This window comes from Mobula birostris, chromosome 1, assembly GCF_030028105.1.
Source record: "Mobula birostris isolate sMobBir1 chromosome 1, sMobBir1.hap1, whole genome shotgun sequence".
In the NCBI taxonomy this organism is placed as follows: domain Eukaryota; kingdom Metazoa; phylum Chordata; class Chondrichthyes; order Myliobatiformes; family Myliobatidae; genus Mobula; species Mobula birostris.
Window position 1 is genome coordinate 202,279,433 of NC_092370.1, and position 19,167 is coordinate 202,298,599.

At 39.6% G+C, this 19,167-nt stretch overlaps 1 protein-coding gene across 1 annotated transcript in view; it reads right to left on the reverse strand.

Annotated features, from left to right (window-relative positions):
* Nucleotides 1-1,957: 1,957 nt before the first annotated feature.
* The window catches only part of LOC140203184 (guanine nucleotide-binding protein G(I)/G(S)/G(O) subunit gamma-2), a 56,532-nt gene continuing 39,322 nt past the window's right edge, over nt 1,958-19,167 (reverse strand). The window contains exons 2-3 of the mRNA XM_072269105.1: nt 11,751-11,844; nt 1,958-3,847 (exon numbers count right to left, since the gene is read on the reverse strand). Coding sequence (XP_072125206.1) covers nt 3,719-3,847; nt 11,751-11,837 — 216 coding nt within the window. The 5' untranslated portion in view covers nt 11,838-11,844 and the 3' untranslated portion in view covers nt 1,958-3,718. The remainder of the gene's footprint in view (nt 3,848-11,750; nt 11,845-19,167) is intronic.

A 19,167-nucleotide genomic window follows, 5' to 3' on the forward strand; every position in this document is an offset into this window, starting at 1 on the left:
CAGATATCTGAATGGACAATGAACCCATGAACACTACCTCAGTATTTTCCCTCTCTTTTTGCACTGCTTATTTAATTTTCTTTTTTAGAAATACTTCATATTGTAATTTATAATTTTTATTATGTATCGCAACATACTGCTGCCTCAATACATTTCACAATATACTGAATGCCAGTGATTTTAAACTTGATGCTGATTCTGAATGTAGCACTTATGGAAATTATTCCAGTGTTTCATTTACCTCAGTTGAGAAGACTTCCCATTTCTAATATTTTATTAATACTGTTGCTGCAGTATTCCTGTATTTTCTCTGCAAAAATAAGCACCCTGATGTTTTTTTAAAAACTGTGAAGATAACTTAATAAAACTTCTATCGCTATTTTGCCAAAACCTCATTCCCAATACGGATCCAGCCAACACCCATGATATCCCAACACCTTTACTTGCCTGGATAAGATGTGGAGGCCAAAATCATTGGCCAGGAACAAGAATCACTTGGCAGCATCCAGAAGCGACAGATGAAAAAGCAGGCATAACAAATAGTAGAGGACATTGCACGTACACTTCACACATATTACACTCTCATGCCATCTGGACACCGCTACAGGTCCTTGCCCATCAGCACCAGAGGAGCTTTATCCAGTTTTGTGCCTTCCTCCATTCACCTCAACACTCAATTTTTTTAATACAGTATATAGTATGCATAGCACATTTGACAGAAAGAACACTCAGTTTTATTGTGTATTTTATTTTAAATTACATGCATTAATTTTTAGTATTTATTATCTATGAGTATTTTATGTTGTGTTTAACTATATGTAATGTAGTTTTCTGTATCTTAAGTTCTGTGATGTTTCCCTTACCACTGCCCAAAGTTCTTCATTGAAAATAAAGTGGATTGAATTTGTTCTTTGAAACATCCTCGACAACATGGCCCGAGTGCTGCAAGTGCTTCTGGTAGCACCGTGAAGAAACCTCGAACCTGGCTCTCAAAGTTGTGGGGGATTTTAAATTGTTTTTAGATGTCTCTGATATTTAAAACTACTTTAATGCTATATTTTAAAAAAAAACTTACCTTATTCTCCATATTGAAATCAATCTGACTTTGAAAGTGTGCAAGGCTTAAACTGGGATTTCCAAGAGCCACGTCCCAGGTAAAGTACTGTAACTGACCATATTAACCGAGGGAGCAGCACTTGGGGTTCATTAGGTGTGGGTTTTCTGCACTCCAGAAATTCTGTGTAGACGGTGTAAGGCGGAATGTAGGCTTGCTGTCTTTGAATGGTGATGATTCAATGTGGAACTGCCAGCATTTGCCAGTCAGATCTGATCCAGAATACTTTTTTTGTAAAGAGATTTTGGCTGCTGCTGAATGACTTCTCTCTGCTAACCTAACAAACTACCTTTCAATGCAAATGGAATACAGTGGTAGGAAATTTGCACTCAATTACTTTCTGTGTGCCACCGACTTGATAATCAAGCTGATCTCAAACTAGCATTGAACAGACAAACCCAGAGTCCTCAAAAAGGTTGGCACAAGTTGCTCAAGAAACTAGAAATAGAATTTTGCTTGAATCTTTGTGGCTGCAGCGGGAAAACTGATCCCCTCTTGTTCCCATACTGCTCTAAATCTGGACAATGTTGGCCATGTCTGGAACAGACTGACTGTTCCTCCTTTTACTTAGTGTACGTTACTCAGTCTTCATCAAAGAAAAGTCTGTCATTGTCATCTTTATGAGATTCTTCTCCAAGTAACAGCAAAACTGGTTGCCAAGTTCCATCACATGATCATCATGGACAGCCTGTTTCACTGTGAATCTCCAGGTTAAAAAAACGTACTGAATACATGAACCACAGGGCAGTCAATTTTGCAAGAATAACACCTTGTTTGATATCCAAATATTAATGGTTCATCACATTTATTAAGTGGGTAATATTATGCTGTTTAAAATCCATGTAACTGAAATGCTTTGAAGTTTTTATTTAAAACTGATACATTGTTCACATGTCATGAAAATGTGCACTACATCATACTTTGTTCAGGTTTTCTTATACAAAGCTGACAAAGGTATACAACCAGAAATACAATACATATTTTTACATTATACTCATTAAGAGAATTCACACATCCCTTTTCTTCTTGCTGTCACACTTAGCATTCCTGTTGTCCCATACAGGCAATAAAACTCACTGCTGCCATGAACACAAATTTACAGAAAAATTAGACTCAATGAGCCATAGTCATACATGTCATTCTTTCTTATTTTGTAATGTTTTCAATGCAATTGACTTGGTTAATGTATTGTTGTTTTATGGTGATCTCTACTTTTCTCCACTAACGTGCATCTAGTACTATGGTAAACCACTCCTTGTATTGAATTGGAAATGAAGCAGAGGGCTAGCTTAGCAGTGTAGTGGCAGATGTCAGTACATGCAGATCTAAGAAAATTAGCAATTGAGTAAAAATACATATCTGAAAATACAAAGAAGATTTGTTAAAAGGCGGTGTAATAGTCTGAGGTAAAATCATTTGCTCATTCACAAAGTTGAGATCCTTTTGTTCATCTGCATATTACACTGTTTAAAAACCATTTCTGTGGTTTCATTTGGGTAAGAATATACCAAAAGACCACATGAAGGAATGGAATCATTTGGCTATTAAAATTATTTTGTTCAACCAATCAATTGAGAGACTTTATCAATATTTTTATTTCCAGTATATCGTATACAAAGCTACTTTTGACAATTGGTCTTGTTTTCCAAACATTGGCATGTATGTCTATGTACTATTGTTTGCATGCAATTTTTACCTGCTACTTTACAATAGTTAAGTTGATATAAATCGTTATAAATGATTCACTGACAAATATTTCTTATAGTGTTCACAAGCATTAGTGAGAAAATAGGGCCATCAAGAAATTGGCTGTGCTTCGTTAGTGATTGATGTTAACGTTTTATCTTTTGTATATTGATATCACTTCACCAGTTCAGTTAAACTAATTCAATTAAAAGGGCAAAAGGCTGAAATATTTTCATGCAGTTCTTTTGTTGCTACCACAAATATTAGAATCACTAAGCAGATGATTTGCTGATACTATCAGAAATTTTAAGCTACTATACACATGTTAGAGGAGCACTAAGAGTCTAAGAAAATGCAAAGCTGCCAGCTTTTGTCTTGCAAATGACATTCCATTTGCTAAATTCTTATTAGTAATATTTCTCTTCCTTGAAAATCAGCTGTCAAAGCAAAGTCCAGCATTTTATGGTGCTACTCTAATGCAAAAAGCACATAACCAAATGTTAAAGTACAACATGACAGATCTTGTTTGTTTGCTTACTTGTCCATTTAACTTAAATAAAAATTATATTGAAGAACAATTAGCATTCCAATAAAATTATACATCTTTCTTGTATTTACCTTTCTTTGAACAACTGTCATACTTTAGACATTAAACTATGAATCATAATTTACGATCTTCATAGGAGCAAAAAAATGTGACATCTCTACACTGTTTCATTCTAAGCTGTTTTAGAATCTCTATTTTCTCAAGATAGTTCTTCTGCTTCCATTACCAATAAGGTGACAAGATTCTTTAAACATGCACATCCCTGTAGCTTCCAGACTTTTGTTAAAAAATCTGTGGACAATAATACGTCCACATTGATAAAACTCAACATCACTGTTCAGAGTGGCCTGATTTTCAGGCTGGGCAGGTCATTACAGAATGGCACAAAAGAACTTCTTCTCTCTGAAGGGGTTTTCTGATGCAGGAACTGGTGTCAGTAGAGGGTCTTCCTTAGCGTGAGCTTCGCAGTATGCCATTAAATCCGCTGCTGCTTTGGACACCTGAAAAGAGTAAATTTAGATCATAAGACACAAGAGCAGAATCAGGTCATTCAGCTCATCAAGTCTGCTCAGCCATTACATCATGGCAAATTTATTATCCCTACCAACCTTATTCTCTTGCCTTCTCCTCACAGTGTTTTGACACCCATACTAATCAAGAACCTATCAACCTTTGCTTTAAGTGTGACTTGGTCTCCACAGGTATCTGTGGTAATAAATTCCACAGATTCACCACTCTATGGCTAAAGATATTGCTTCTTCTCTTTGCTATAAATGAATGTCTTTGAATTCTGAAGCTGTGCTTAAAATTTAGGCTATTGTGCTTCCGCTTTTAGGCTGGGTTTAACTTGATATAAATTATTCACAACAATGAATGACCAGAGTCAATCACCAATTTTCCACTAGAGGTTGTCAAAGCTATCTCTTTATAAAATGGTGAATCAGCATTATTCATATGAAACAACTTTTCTCAATACAACATATGCCCAAGCATCACAAGTGCTACTATGGACCTGAGGTTGCTACACTCTCAAAAAGACAACTTTTAGATAGAATTTAAACTTGAGTTCTGTTTACTCTGTCATTTATATGTCAATGTTGTCAAACTATTAGGTGATGAAAGGTCTTTGAGCTGAAATATTAAACTCTGTTTCTCTTTCCACAATTCTGATCAGCTGCGTCTTTCCAGCGTTTTCCATTGTTATTATAGAAGATCAAGTAAGTGGTTCTATCAACCTACATCATAATATAGATTATTCATCAGTAAACCTCATTTTTAGGTGCAGTTCCAAAATATCTCATTAAATACTTCTAGGTTGAAATCAGTAGAAGCTACTTTAGTTTTATCCAGGCATTTTGTACTGAAGTAAGAATATTTTAGTCAGTTAGACGGAATACTGAAACCTGAAATAAATTTAGTGCTGACCCTACTGATCTGCACTGAGAGAACAGCCCAAGTCGCAGAGAAAGGTAGTTTCCAAGTTTATCTCTACTGTTCTTTTGTCTTCTTTCTTTCCTTACAGGTAATGCCAATTGATAGATTGCTGGAATCAGGAACCAAATAAACTATCACCAGAAGAATTTGGTGTCAAGCAGCATTTGAGGAAGCAGAAAGGCTGATGTTTTGGGCTCTTGATATCGTTTGATCATCTAGCCTACAAGTAATGGCTTTGCCATGAAATTATATCAAGTCAGATGTTTTCCCTCTCCATCAATACTGCCTGACTCGCTGAGTATTTCCAGCATTTTATGTTTTATTTCCAATTTTCCACATCTGCAGAATTTTAGTTTTTCCTTCAATAAAATCCTTATACCAGTCAGCAACCAACTTTCTAAATTTATTTGTCCAGGCAATGTTATTACTACAGAATTTCCTGTGCTGATAAGGTCTTGTCTTCACACCAAAGATAACTTTTATCATGTTATGTAGCACTACCACTATGCAAAAAGTAAACTTGTGTATACATCTGGCAACTTAACACTGGGATAGAACATAGAAAAGTACAGCACAGTACAGGCCCTTCAGCCCACAATGTTGTGCCGACCCTCAAACCCTGCCTCCCATATAACCCCCCCACCTTAAATTCCTCCATATACCTGTCTAGTAGTCTCTTAAACTTCAGTAGTGTATCTGCCTCCACCACTGACTCAGGCAGTGCATTCCACGCACCAACCACTCTCTGAGCAAAAAACCTTCCTCTAATATCACCCTTGGACTTCCCACCCCTTACTTTAAAGCCATGTCCTCTTGTATTGAGCAGTGGTGCCCTGGGGAAGAGGCACTGGCTATCCACTCTATCTATTCCTCTTAATATCTTGTACACCTCTATCAGAATAAAGAATAAAGAATATAAAGAATTCTCTATAAAGGATAAAGCCCTAGCCCCCTTAATCTCTGATCATAGTGCATACTCTCCAAACCAGGCAGCATCCTGGTAAATCTCCTCTGTACCCTTTCCAATGCTTCCACATCCTTCCTATAGTGAGACAACCAGAACTGGACACAGTACTCCAAGTGTGGCCTAACCAGAGTTTTATAGAGCTGCATCATTACATCACGACTCTTAAGCTCTATCCCTTGACCTATAAAAGCTAACACTCCATAAGCTTTCTTAACTACCCTATCCACCTGTGAGGCAACTTTCAGGGATCCGTGGACATGTACCCCCAGATCCCTCTGCTCCTTCACACTACCAAGTATCCTGCCATTTACTTTGTACTCTGCCTTGGAGTTTGTCCTTCCAAAGTGTACCACCTCACACTTCTCCGAGTTGAACTCCATCTGCCACTTCTCAGCCCACTTCTGCATCCTATCAATGTCTCTCTGCAATCTTTGACAATCCTCTACACTATCTACAATACCACCAACCTTTGTGTCATCGGCAAACTTGCCAACCCACCCTTCTACCCCACATCCAGGTCGTTAATAAAAATCACGAAAAGTAGAGGTCCCAGAACAGATCCTTGTGGGACACCACTAGTCACAATCCTCCAATCTGAATATTACTCCCTCCACCATGACCCTCTGCCTTCTGCAGGCAAGCCAATTCTGAATCCACCTGGCCAAACTTCCCTGGATCCCATGCCTTCTGACTTTCTGAATAAGCCTACCATATGGAACCTTGTCAAATGCCTTACTAAAATCCATATAGATCACATCCACTGCACTACCCTCATCTATATGCCTGGTCACCTCCTCAAAGAACTCTATCAGGCTTGTTAGACACGATCTGCCCTTCACAAAGCCATGCTGACTGTCCCTGATCAGACCATAATTCTCTAAATGCTCATAGATCCTATCTCTAAGAATCTTTTCCAACAGCTTTCCCACCACAGACGTAAGGCTCACCGGTCTATAATTACCCGGACTATCCCTACTATCTTTTTTGAATAAGGGGACAACATTCGCCTCCCTCCAATCCTCCGGTACCATTCATGTGGACAACGAGGACATAAAGATCCTAGCCAGAGGCTCAGCAATCTCTTCCCTCGCCTCGTGGAGCAGCCTGGGGAATATTCCGTCAGGCCCCGGGGACTTATCTGTCCTAATGTATTTCAACAACTCCAACACCTCCCAGTCCCTTAGTATGAACAAGCTCCAGATCATCAACCTCACTCATATTGTCCTCACCATCAAGTTCCCTCTCATTGGTGAATACCGAAGAAGTATTCAATGAGGACCTCAAACAACAGGAATTCTGCTGATGCTGGAAATTCAAGCAACACAAAGTTGCTGGTGAACGAATCCCACCACTAAGCACATCTTTCCCTCCCCCCCTCTCTCTGCATTCCGCAGGGATCGCTCCCTACGTGACTCCCTTGTCCATTTGTCCCCCCCATCCCTCCCCACTGATCTCCCTCCTGGCACTTATCCGTGTAAGTGGAACAAGTGCTACACATGCCCTTACACTTCCTCCCTTACCACCATTCAGGGCCCCAAACAGTCCTTCCAGGTGAGGCAACACTTCACCTGTGAGTCGGCTGGGATGATATACTGCGTCCGGTGCTCCTGATGTGGCCTTTTATATATTGGCGAGACCCGACGCAGACTGGGAGACCACTTTGCTGAACACCTACGCTCTGTCCGCCAGAGAAAGCAGGATCTCCCAGTGGCCACACATTTTAATTCCACATCCCATTCCCATTCTGACATGTCTATCCACAGCCTCCTCTACTGTAAAGATGAAGCCACACTCAGGTTGGAGGAACAACACCTTATATTCCGTCTGGGTAGCCTCCAACCTGATGGCATGAACATCGACTTCTCTAACTTCCACTAATGCCCAACCTCCCCCTCGTACCCCATCTGTTACTTATTTTTATACACACATTCTTTCTCTCACTCTCCTTTTTCTCCCTCTGTCCCTCTGAATATACCCCTTGCCCATCCTCTGGGTCCCCCCCCCTTGTCTTTCTTCCCAGACCTCCTGTCCCATGATCCTCTTGTATCCCTTTTGCCTATCACCTGTCCAGCTCTTGGCTCCATCCCTCCCCCTCCTGTCTTCTCCTATCATTTTGGATCTCCCCCTCCAACTTTCAAATCCCTTACACACTCTTCCTTCAGTTAGTCCTGACAAAGTGTCTCGGCCTGAAACCTCGACTGCACCTCTTCCTAGAGATGCTGCCTGGCCTGCTGCGTTCACCAGCAACTTTTATGTGTGTTGCAATGAGGACCTCGCTCACTTCCACAGCCTCCAGGCACATCTTCCCACCTTTATCTTTAATCGGTTCTACCTTCACTCCTGTCATCCTTTTTTTCTTCACATAATTGAAGAATGCCTTGGGGTTTTCCTTTACCCTACTCGCCATGCCCCCTTCTTGCTCTTCTCAGCCCCTTCTTAAGCTCCTTTCTTGCTTCCCTATATTCCTCAGTAGACCCATCTGATCCCTGCTTCCTAAACCTCATGTATGCTGCCTTCTTCCACCTGACTAGATTTTCCACCTCACTTGTCACCCATGGTTCCTTCACTCTACCATTTTTTATCTTCCTCACCAGGACAAATTTATCCCCAACATCCTGCAAGAGATCTCTAAACATCGACCACATGTCCATAGTACATTTCCCTGCAAAAACATCATCCCAATTCACACCTGCAAGTTCTAGCCTTATAGCCTCATAATTTGCCCTTTCCCAATTAAAAATTTTCCTGTCCTCTCTGATTCTATCCTTTTTCATGATAATGCTGAAGGTCAGGGAGCGGTGGTCACTGTCCCCCAGATGCTCACCCACTGAGAGATCTGTGACCTGACCCACTTCATTACCTAGTACTAGATCTAGAATGGCATTCCCCCTAGTTGGCCTGTCCATATACTGTGACAGGAATCCGTCCTGGACACACTTAACAAACTCTGCCCCATCTAAACCCTTGGAACTAATCAAGTGCCAATCAATATTAGGGAAGTTAAAGTCACCCATGATAACAACCCTGTTATTTTTGCACCTTTCCAAAATCTGGCTCCCAATTTGCTCCTCTGTATCTCTGCAGCTACCAGGGGGCCTATAGAATACCCCCAATAGGGATGCATGAGGTAGCATGAAGGATAAGCAGCAGAGTGTATACCACTACATCTTATAACCTTAATGGTCCAATACATCTCCTACTTCTCTAGTACAGCAAAACAGGAGAAGAACACTGCTTCATTAAGGGCTGGAGAAAGGAAGTAGCTTCATGGATTCTAAGGTGCCAACATGCATTATAAGATCGTGCGTATATAGTAAGTCACTATAAATGCATCATGGCTGCAGTATGAGCCAACTTGAAAATTTATTGCAGTTACTCACCAATGCTATTCAAATAGCATCTCCCAAACTTCAAACTTTATAACTAAGGGAGACAAGGGTTAACAGATGCATTGGAACATTACCAAATCCTCCCTTAAAGCCTGATTTATACTTGTGCGTATGGGCTATGCTGTAGGCCTGATTTATATTTCTGTGTTGCCCCAAGCTGTAGTGAGCATGAGTTGTTGTGTCTGCGTCGCTCTGCAATTCTCTGCCAAAACGCTAGTTGGCGGTGGTGTTTCTATGCCACCGTGTTGAGTTTCTTCGTGAGAGACATGGATGAGGAAATGTATTTCAAATATCTTAGGATGTTGGCTGATTTGGTTCATCGTCTCCAACCATTTATTTCGCATCAGTGTACAGACAAGGCGGAGAAAAGCAACCGGAAATGCGTAGGAGGAAATGCAATGCTACCAAGCGGACCAATCACAGTTGTTGCAGTCTGCGTTGCCGCGACGTGTGAGTTACTTTTTTGGGGAGGTGCACATCACCCTATGGTGTAGGGTACGGCGTACATTTGACGCAGAAGTATAAATCAGGCTTTAGAGGCAGATCACCAACTGAAATTGTCATTAGGTGTAAATTCAGGAACCCCTAACTAACAGCAATATGAGAGTACCGTTACTACGGCTGCAGTGGCTTAAAGTGAAAGGTCATTATCACCCTGTCAAAGGCCATTAGGGGCCAACAATAAATGCTGGCACCACCAGCAATATGCAGATCCTGAAAAGGGAACAAACAGAACATGCAAAAAGCCACTGAAATGTAAACTGTAATCTAGTTGAGCCATATTACAGGATTCTGTAATGTATTCAAAAATATAAGTGTAATTGCATGACTTAACTTTGCTAATTAGGAAGCAGAACTTGAAGGAGATGCTGGTCAGGCCAAAGATCCAGAATATTTTAGCTCATTTTCTTCCTCTGTGTTTCATTCTGAACAGAGCTACGATCTTCAGCTTTATTCAGCATTGATCCTAGAATCTATCCTATTCTATCCACATGACTTTGACTCCAAACCACATTTACTGAGGATGTTCCAAGAAAGGATTTGGTCAACAGGTTTAGAGATGTGCTCTAAACTTTTAGGGTAGATGTTTACACCAACAGTAGCTGGGATTGATATGTAATTGAGGAAGTAGGAATGTAAAATCAAACCACTTCCTCATAAACGCATGGATACAAGCTATCCACGTGTCCTCTCTCCAATGTGATTGCACAGCTCGAAGGCTGGGTCATGTTCGTCCTCCTCCTATTGGACATGCTGCTTTGTACATCTCATGACGTTACGGCAAACAAGCAACTTCAGATATCTGTGTTAAATTAATTTATATAAAATACAGTTTGGAAAGTAGTTTTGTGCTACATATCATATGCCATTATACATGCTATTGTGCAAAGAATTATTTTTACATATTCATGGTCAACAATGACGTGCAAAGGTGCTGAACTTCCTCTTCTGTTGGTTTCCTTCTTAACTGTAATTTTAAAATTGAATTGTGATTCATTGTATTTAAGTCAAACTGGCTTCATAATTCTACTTATTTTCTAACTGGACAAACCTTATAACTTTATCCCAATTTAACAAAGCAATTTCCCTAAAATTCTAAACTTGTGATTAATCAAATATCACTATAGTCAGGTTTTACTTGGCAGCTACTGGCATTCATTTTATCCTTTGTGATTAAGCCTGTACATGTTTAGTAAAGTGTCAAGTCTATGTTTTATAATCAATCTTCTCTCTGCTTTCAATTGACATAGTTTGAGTATTATAATGAATGTCAATTACAATGGAGTTGAAATCATTGGGTGTGCTAACCCAGTAAGTAGGGCTGCGGGCTTTGGTTGCTTACCTACCTCCAGAATATGCTCCCATCAGTGGGAAGACTTCACCTATGCATTAATTGGTCAGTCCTTTTTATCACTGATAATGTGAAATGTAATTTTAAAAGTTGGGTATTAGGAGAAGCCAGCAAAACTATTCTTTGTAATATTAATAAAAACTGAAAGCATTATAAGTAAACAAGTTTCTCCTTTTTGGTGGTTACACTGTGTCATGTGATGTGCCATTTCTGGTAATCCCAGTAGTTCACAGATTCTTTTTTTCTGGGAACTGTAAAATCTGCTTCAATATACAACTAAATTATTAAGCAATCTTTTACTTATTTGATTATTTTGCAGCTTTAAAGTCACATTTTTAGATAAACTTGCAAATAAAAGTGTTTATATTGTATTTTCACACTGGAGTACTTTAATGTTACATATCAAATGTCTGCCACAAAAGTACGCAAAATGATATCTTCATGTCTTTCAGTAAGGTTAATTGCCAGTTATCCAGCTAACCTGATAGAAAAACATGAAGGTGTCATTTTACAGTAGATCGCTGAGGAAACAATATGTAAACCAATCACTGTCTCCAATGATTTCTGATTTTCCATAAAATATCCTCACCTTAGTGCCAAGCAGACTACAAATCTCACCACAAATGGACTGACTAATACATTAACTACATTGCAAGTCATTCTTCTAATGTAGTCAAATTCGATCTTGGAAATTCCTTTTTCCAAATTAAACCTGGTGTTATTATCCAATGTTTGGTAAGTGGGGATTCTGACGTTCTCACCTTTATTCTGTCAATGTTGGCTTCCATTTTCAGTTGTTCCACCATCTTCCTGGCTTGTGCTATGCTTGCTGTGTTGTTGCTGGCCATTTGATCTCTGGCAAATGAAACACAAAACATGTAGAAAGTAATCTTAAATGAAATATACAAGTATGGCATAATGTAATTTTCGTCAGCGAACACCGATGAATCAAACTTTGCTGACTTTGACATCCCACCTGAGCAACATATATATACTTCTACTACAATGTTATCTGAGAAGCTTTAAGCACAAGATGCTTCTCAACCAAAATGGCTTCACATGTGATAGAGCAACTCTGCTCACCACATGCATATACTTTGGTAGACAAGAGAAGGAATTATTGGAAATAATACCAACAGTGATAGTAACAGTAAAAAATGCTATAAACCCTACAGGTATCACACTGCAATACCATTTGCCATAGAGGAAAGTATGTTTTTGCATCTTGAAAGCAGAATATCACAATATAAAGAAACATGAAGGAATTGCTATGATAAGGATTAAGAAATTGAACTCAATCCCAATGACAGATAAGAGACAGAGGTACACTGCTCTACCTTTTTTTTGAATTAACAGAGCCATTGATATTACGAGTAATTTCTGACAATGGTTTCCTACCTGAAATATTAATTGTTTCTTTCCACAGATGCTGCCTAACCCGCTGTGTTGTTCTAACAATATTTGTTTTTATTGAAAGGCTGTGGTTAAACTGTTACAATTGAATTGCAATACTGTAATATGACAGGTTATTTCAAGGCAACTCAGATCTTTCTACTAGATCTAACTTTTGATCTGTTATATTTTAAGGTAATCTTGATGAAGCTGATTTATATTGCTGACTTAATGTGGCAAGTCCTGTTCGGTGTTAACAAATTTGGAAGAATCCCTGGGACCTATTGGGCATTCCAGCACCTTCCTCGTTTAAACCAAGAAAAGATGTCTGAGATGCAGCACTGAGCGTCATAGGAAGTCATTCCTGCCTGTGGCCATCAAACTTTACAACTCCTCCCTTGGAGGGTCAGACACCCTGAGCCAATAGGCTGGTCCTGGACTTATTTCATAATTTACTGGCATAATTTACATGTTACTATTTAACTATTTATGGTTCTATTACTATTTATTATTTATGGAGCAACTGTAACGAAAACCAATTTCCCCCGGGATTAATAAAGTATGACTATGACTATGACTATGAATAACACCTGTAATGTTATTATTTGCAAACCAGTTAGCAAATGGGAGAGAGGAAGGATACACTGTGAATTATAAATTGGTGTGAATCACTGGATGAATTGAACCACTCTGCATCTAGCCCCCAAAATGTGCTATGTTGTTGCTGCATTTGCTCATCAGTTAAAAGGTAGCCATCAGAGAAGGCATCCCTATTAATGTTGAACAAAGTATACTGTCTTTGTCAGGTGATTCAGAAGGAAATCAACGAAATTGAGCTGCTCCCAGGCAAGTTCTTTCCCAGCTAATGCCAAACTTCCACCATTCTAGATACACCCATCTTGTCACCCGGCTCTGCATCAGACTCCATGTGGAGAATAAGGGCAGAGACTGGATCTGCCTGAATTTCCCAGGATTACACAGTGGAATCTATTTCTATTATCCATAAGCTCAGCTTTACTTATCACATGTACATTGAAACACAAACAGTGAAATGCATTGTTTGCAACAAAACAAGTTGTGATAGGCAAGTGTCACCAAGCTCCATGCCAACATAGCATCTGCATAACTCACGGACCCTAACTGTACATGTTTGAAATGGAAGAAAAAGGACACAGACAGAATGCACAAACTCCTTGCAGGCAGTGGTGGACTAAACGACGTTGGTGATCGCTGGTGCTGTAAAGCAATGTGCTAACCATACACTATGGTACTGCCCTATCCTTTGCCTTTTATATGAATACAGATTCCTGAGCTTGAAACTTGAGACAAAAGAGAAATTATTTTATTAATCAGCTAATGCTTTTTAATTTTTATATTGGTGTTTCAATGCATTAATTTTTATTTTTGAAAATTTTAATCTGTTCTTTATTGCTTATTGGAAATTTGGATACATATCTGAAACAGGACAAGATAACAATTTTAAAAATGCATCCTACTTTTGACAGAAAGCAAGGCGTATCCTGGCATGTTATGTTGCAGCTGACATCCTCACCACACCTTGGTTGGAGAATCAGATTGCTTGCTTCTCCCACAGCTGACCCACGCGGGTAAATCAGCTGTCTGAATACAGCCCAGTCGAATACAGTCAATGACTGGCAAACAAAACCGCAAGACGAGGCATAGGAGCAGAATTAGGCCAATTGGCCCTTCAAGTCTGCTCCACCATTTGATCACGGCTGGTTTACTTTCCCTTTTAATCAATCTCACTGGCCCAGGGAGTGAGCGTTCAAAGGTGCAAATCTTGTTTCTGTATGTTTGGAAATTGTTTGAAATGTTAGTAATGACAAATTCAAGTCTTAGATTTTATTTCTTACCATTTCTTTTTAGTCCAGTTCTTTTACTCTCTTGTTGAACATGATCTGATTCACAACCTAACTCTCTCAGTCTTTGTTCTATGACTTCTCACTTCCTAAGCCTCATTGATTGAGGGGATTGTGCAATACAATGGAATATACTATATTGATTGTGAACAATGGCTATTTCAGGCTGTTAATCTTTTAATTAATATAGAATACGGCAATCTACTCTCTGTTTTGCAGCAGTATTCTGGTGTGGAAAGCTCAAGATGCAGCCTGTTTGAAGAAAGTCACATCCACAATTGTGCTTGTGAGCTCATTCAGAACTGAACTATCTGCATTATTATTGTGAATTAGTGACTCATTTTTGCATCTTAGAAACAAAAATGAGAGAGATACCGAAACAGGTTGTTGCATCTGTTATTTACCAAGACTCCAGAACCCTTTAGTGACCCTATAAACAACTGTTACTTTCCATAATGTGCACGATTAAATAACTCAATGTGGAACTGAGAGACTTTGATAGTCTTACAGTGTAACAGTGGATCGATGGGATACAGCCCAGATGGTGGGATACAGTTGATATTTTGATATTATTGATCCTGAATTGACAATTCTCTTTGAGGCCACAGAAACACCTGGGGTTGGATAAAAAAAAGTACGCCCCAACAGCCAGAGCTTTGTGGCTGTAAGCTTTCCCACAGTTCAGGAAACTATCAGCAGATGTTTAAGCTCTTTGCAATCAATTCATATTCTGTGATTTTAATGAATGGCTGGTAACTTGATATGAGATTTTAAAAAAATTTATCCTATACTGATCTATAAAACATTGGCCTTTAGTTTCTGCACCATGTTAAAAAAAACAATATGCTTGCTTTTTTTAGGTTCTCATCAGTGCCACCGGCAAAAATCAGGAAAAACATTCAATAAACAAGTTCCCTTTGCTTTAGCTGGGGTTTGGGCTTTTTCCTGCACATTGACAGGGACGTCAAAGGAACATATGGCTGAGGAAATAGCTTTATTTGGGCATATAGATGCACAAAATATACTTTTCTCAAGATTTAGTCCTACATTGTTTTTCGTTCTTTTAACTCCTCTAACACCAATGGACAATTGCCCTATTGTTTGCATTGCACCACGCACAGCTGTTTCCTCCCTTACACTCTGGTGAAACACTAGCCTTTGTCGGAAATGTATGCAAGTTAATTTGTGCTCATTTCGAAATGTAATTTCCAATCCTCTCACAGCCACTGCCATTATGACAAAGATTGATAAAATAAAACAAAGAACATTGATAAGTCAAGGAATGTCTTACATCACAGGAAGAATAAGGAAAGAGGTTACCCATGATTTAAAACACTACGAAAGGTTTGAGGAATTTAAAGAAAACTGTGCCCCATACCCTGGACAATAAAGGAACCAAAAGTAAATTGCATACATTGTTATTTAGAAATACAGAGGAATGCCTAGAATAGTTACATCAACAGCTTTGGTCAAGGCCACCTATCAATTCAAATTCTACAGAAAACAGGAACAGGAATAGGTGATTTTAGTTCCTTGTGTCTTCCTGTCATTCTGTAAGATTCTGGTTATAATCCACCTGACCCTACAATTTCCCAAACTTTAGTGAAAAGGGATTTTTCAAGCTCTGATTTAAAATTTGAAACACAAGGGAGCGCAGATAACTGGAACCTAGGAGCAACCAGCATTCTGCTGGAGGAACTCAGTGCTTCAAGCAGCACCTGTGAAGGGAAGGGAAGGAACTGTAAATATTTTTTGGGTCAAAACTCTGCTTCAGGACTCAACTATGCACTTGATCCAAATTAACTTCTGCAAAGAGGCATTTTGAACTCCTAGCATCCTTTTCTTGCAGCAGCATTTCCTGACGACAGTACTGGAAGCCCTGATTTTTTTTTAATGAAATATCCTGACTTGGTCTTACCACCAACCAGCAGAAAATGTTCCTCTTTATCTAACCTATTGGTTCCTCCAAATATCTTGAAAAAACCGGTTATGTTACCCTATATTCTACAGCACTAGTGTAGGATGAACCTAGGTAATTTATTCAACAGGTCAGTTATTCTACTAGGGGCCAAGTAAAACAACTGGTGAGTCAATTGCTTTGAATTTTATTTCTTTATGTGCAGATTAAACACAGCAAGAACAGCCTATGTGTAAATCTACAACCATCGCTGAGAAACTGCCATACTGTTAAAATCGTGTACACATTTTCACAGAACAGGATACTGAGGTTTTCCTGTTTATCTTACAGGTGCTGAAGAATGTCCAATAGTTTCTTGGTGAAATAACGTGTCTTTTAGCAAGCAATTTAAAATACAATCTTAGCTTCTCTCTCAGTCTTTACTTACATCATTCACTCCCTACTTGTATACTAAAAAAATCTTAGCAATATTCTTCAATTTGCAAAGTTATGATGAATTCTGTTTTCCATCACCACAGAATACTCAAAACCCCCAAAATACTCTAAAATACTGAAAAAAACCCTCAAATCCCCTTCTTGTAGTGATTATATTACATAAAAATATTGGTTACAATCTCCCTGCTCAGGGAGCCTTTTTCTGTATACGTAACCTTCAATGTTTGGAATAGCCACCAAGTTTTCATGAACGTTTCTCTGTTCTCCTTCCTCTCCATTAAGGATGGGAACAGCGTTGTAGGAACATTAGGTATATTGCATAGACCCACAAATTCCTGCTGATTGCAGGAATTTAAAATAGTTTTAAATTCGGCTTTAAATAGTATTAAAACAACATTACACCCTTGTTCACAGGACATCTTGGCAAAGTGAAAATTATATATTTTGGCTTGGATTGAGATACAAAAGGCTTTGACAGGCAAGGGAGGAGATGAGGAATTGGTTTAGCAGGTATTTCACAGATCTGATGTGGATTCACTTCTGACTTCTAGAACATAGAATAGTACAGCACAATACAGGCCCTTCGGCCCACAATGTTGTGCTGACCCTTAAACCCTGCCTGCCATATAACCCTGCTGTTTGCATGCCTAACAAGCTTTCCCTGTGAGCAAATGGATTTCTTCCAAGAGTTCTGGTTTCCTCCTACATCCCAAAGTTGTGCAGGCTGGTAGATTAATTGATTACTGTAAAATATTCCTTGGGGATGAGGAATCAGGACAGAACTGATGTGCTTATGACAGAGAACAGGTAACATGGAAATAAGTGGGGCAGACACCAACCTAATAGCATGAACATCAATTTCTCAAACTTCCAGTAATGCCCCCGCCCCCACCCCCCCACCTTTCACCATTCCCCATTCCCTTCTCTCTCTCTCTCGTCTCACCTCCCTCCAGTGCTCCTTCCTCTTTTCTTTCTTCCATGGCCTTCTGTCCTCTCCTTATTAGATTCCCGCTTCTCCAGCCCTGTATCTCTTTCACCAATCAACTTCCCAGCTCTTTATTCACCCCTCCCAGTTTCACATATCACATTGTGTTTCTCCCTCCCCTCTCCCCCCAAACTTCTAGCTCTGACTCATCTATTTTTCCCCAGTTCTAATGAAGGGTCTCGGCCCGAAAAGTCGACTGTTTACTCTTTTCCACGGATGCTGCTTGGCCTGCTGCGTTCCTCCAGTATTTTGTGAGAGTTGCATGAAATAGATGGGATTACTCTGAGAGCTGGCTCAGACACACTTCGATGAATAACCTATGTCGTAAGGAAGAAAAACAATGACAAATGGGACATATTAGCCAGAGAGAGAGAGAGGCAGGAGGAGGGAGACAAGGGAGCATTGAGAGGCAAGGAAAAGGACCTGGAAGGCAATGAGAGGCAGGGAGGAGAGAGACAGATGTTGAGAAGCAAGGGAGTGGGACACAGGCGTCGAGAGGCAGAAGAGTGAGAGCTGAGGTGGGGAGGAGAAAGGCTGACATTGAGAGTAATGGAAAAAGTAGACATGGAAAGCATGAAGAGGTAAAGACCAAGTAGCAAAATGCAGAGTGCTGGAGAAGGTCCTCAGAAAGCCCACCTCCAATGGCGTGCTGGTTGATAGAACAGCACAGTAGTTATGTTACCAGTGCAGAGCTCAGTTGACTTGGAATCAATTTTGACCCCCACGCTGTCTGTGAGGGGTTTGCACGCCTCCCTGTGACCACCTGGGCTTCTTCAGGGTCTCCAGTTTCCAAACGTGTGCTTGTTGACAGGTTAATTAGCCATTGTAAATTGCCCCATGTGTAGGCTGGTGAGAAAAGGATCTGGGGATTGATGAGAGTGAATCAGATAGGAATGAAAGGGGATGGGACTGATGGGAATCTGGGAGCTAGCACACACTTGATGGGCCAAATGGCCTTACTATCTTAGCTTGTCATCTGAAATTAGCCGCATGCTGCTGTGTTCTAAATCAACATAATAGACAATGTAAGAAAATTACTGGCATAGCATTTTCTATTCTTCCACGTATATGAGATCGTGTTCCAGAGCTTCTTGGTCCATCAATGCCAATTGCAGCTGAGTCAGCAGCAAAACAGTTCATTAACTCCAGCACTCTCTCTAGAAGCAAGTTTTTTCAAGCTGCAAGTGACAAAGTTTCCAGCTGTATTAGTTGTTGCTGGCAATTATCTATGATAGTACATGGTGGCTAAATGGAATATAATTAGCTTTGGCTTTGCCTCTGACATTTTTTTTTTAAGTCTTCTGCATAATCTTCTAAAGTGCAAAGCAAAAGGATTTCCTGCTGACTTGTGTAATATTGAAAGCTTCATGTCAGGCTCCTTTCTAGCACTGTTCTGCTTGTTTTGTACTCAATCTGCAACCCTGTCAAAATTCTTTTATGATCCGAGTTGACTTGCAGATGAATAATTGCCAAGCAATGATTTTATAAAGTGAAATATTGTTGTTAAATCCAATATTTTCAGCAATTAATGACAAATGCACTTCAGATTATATACAGATGAACTTGAA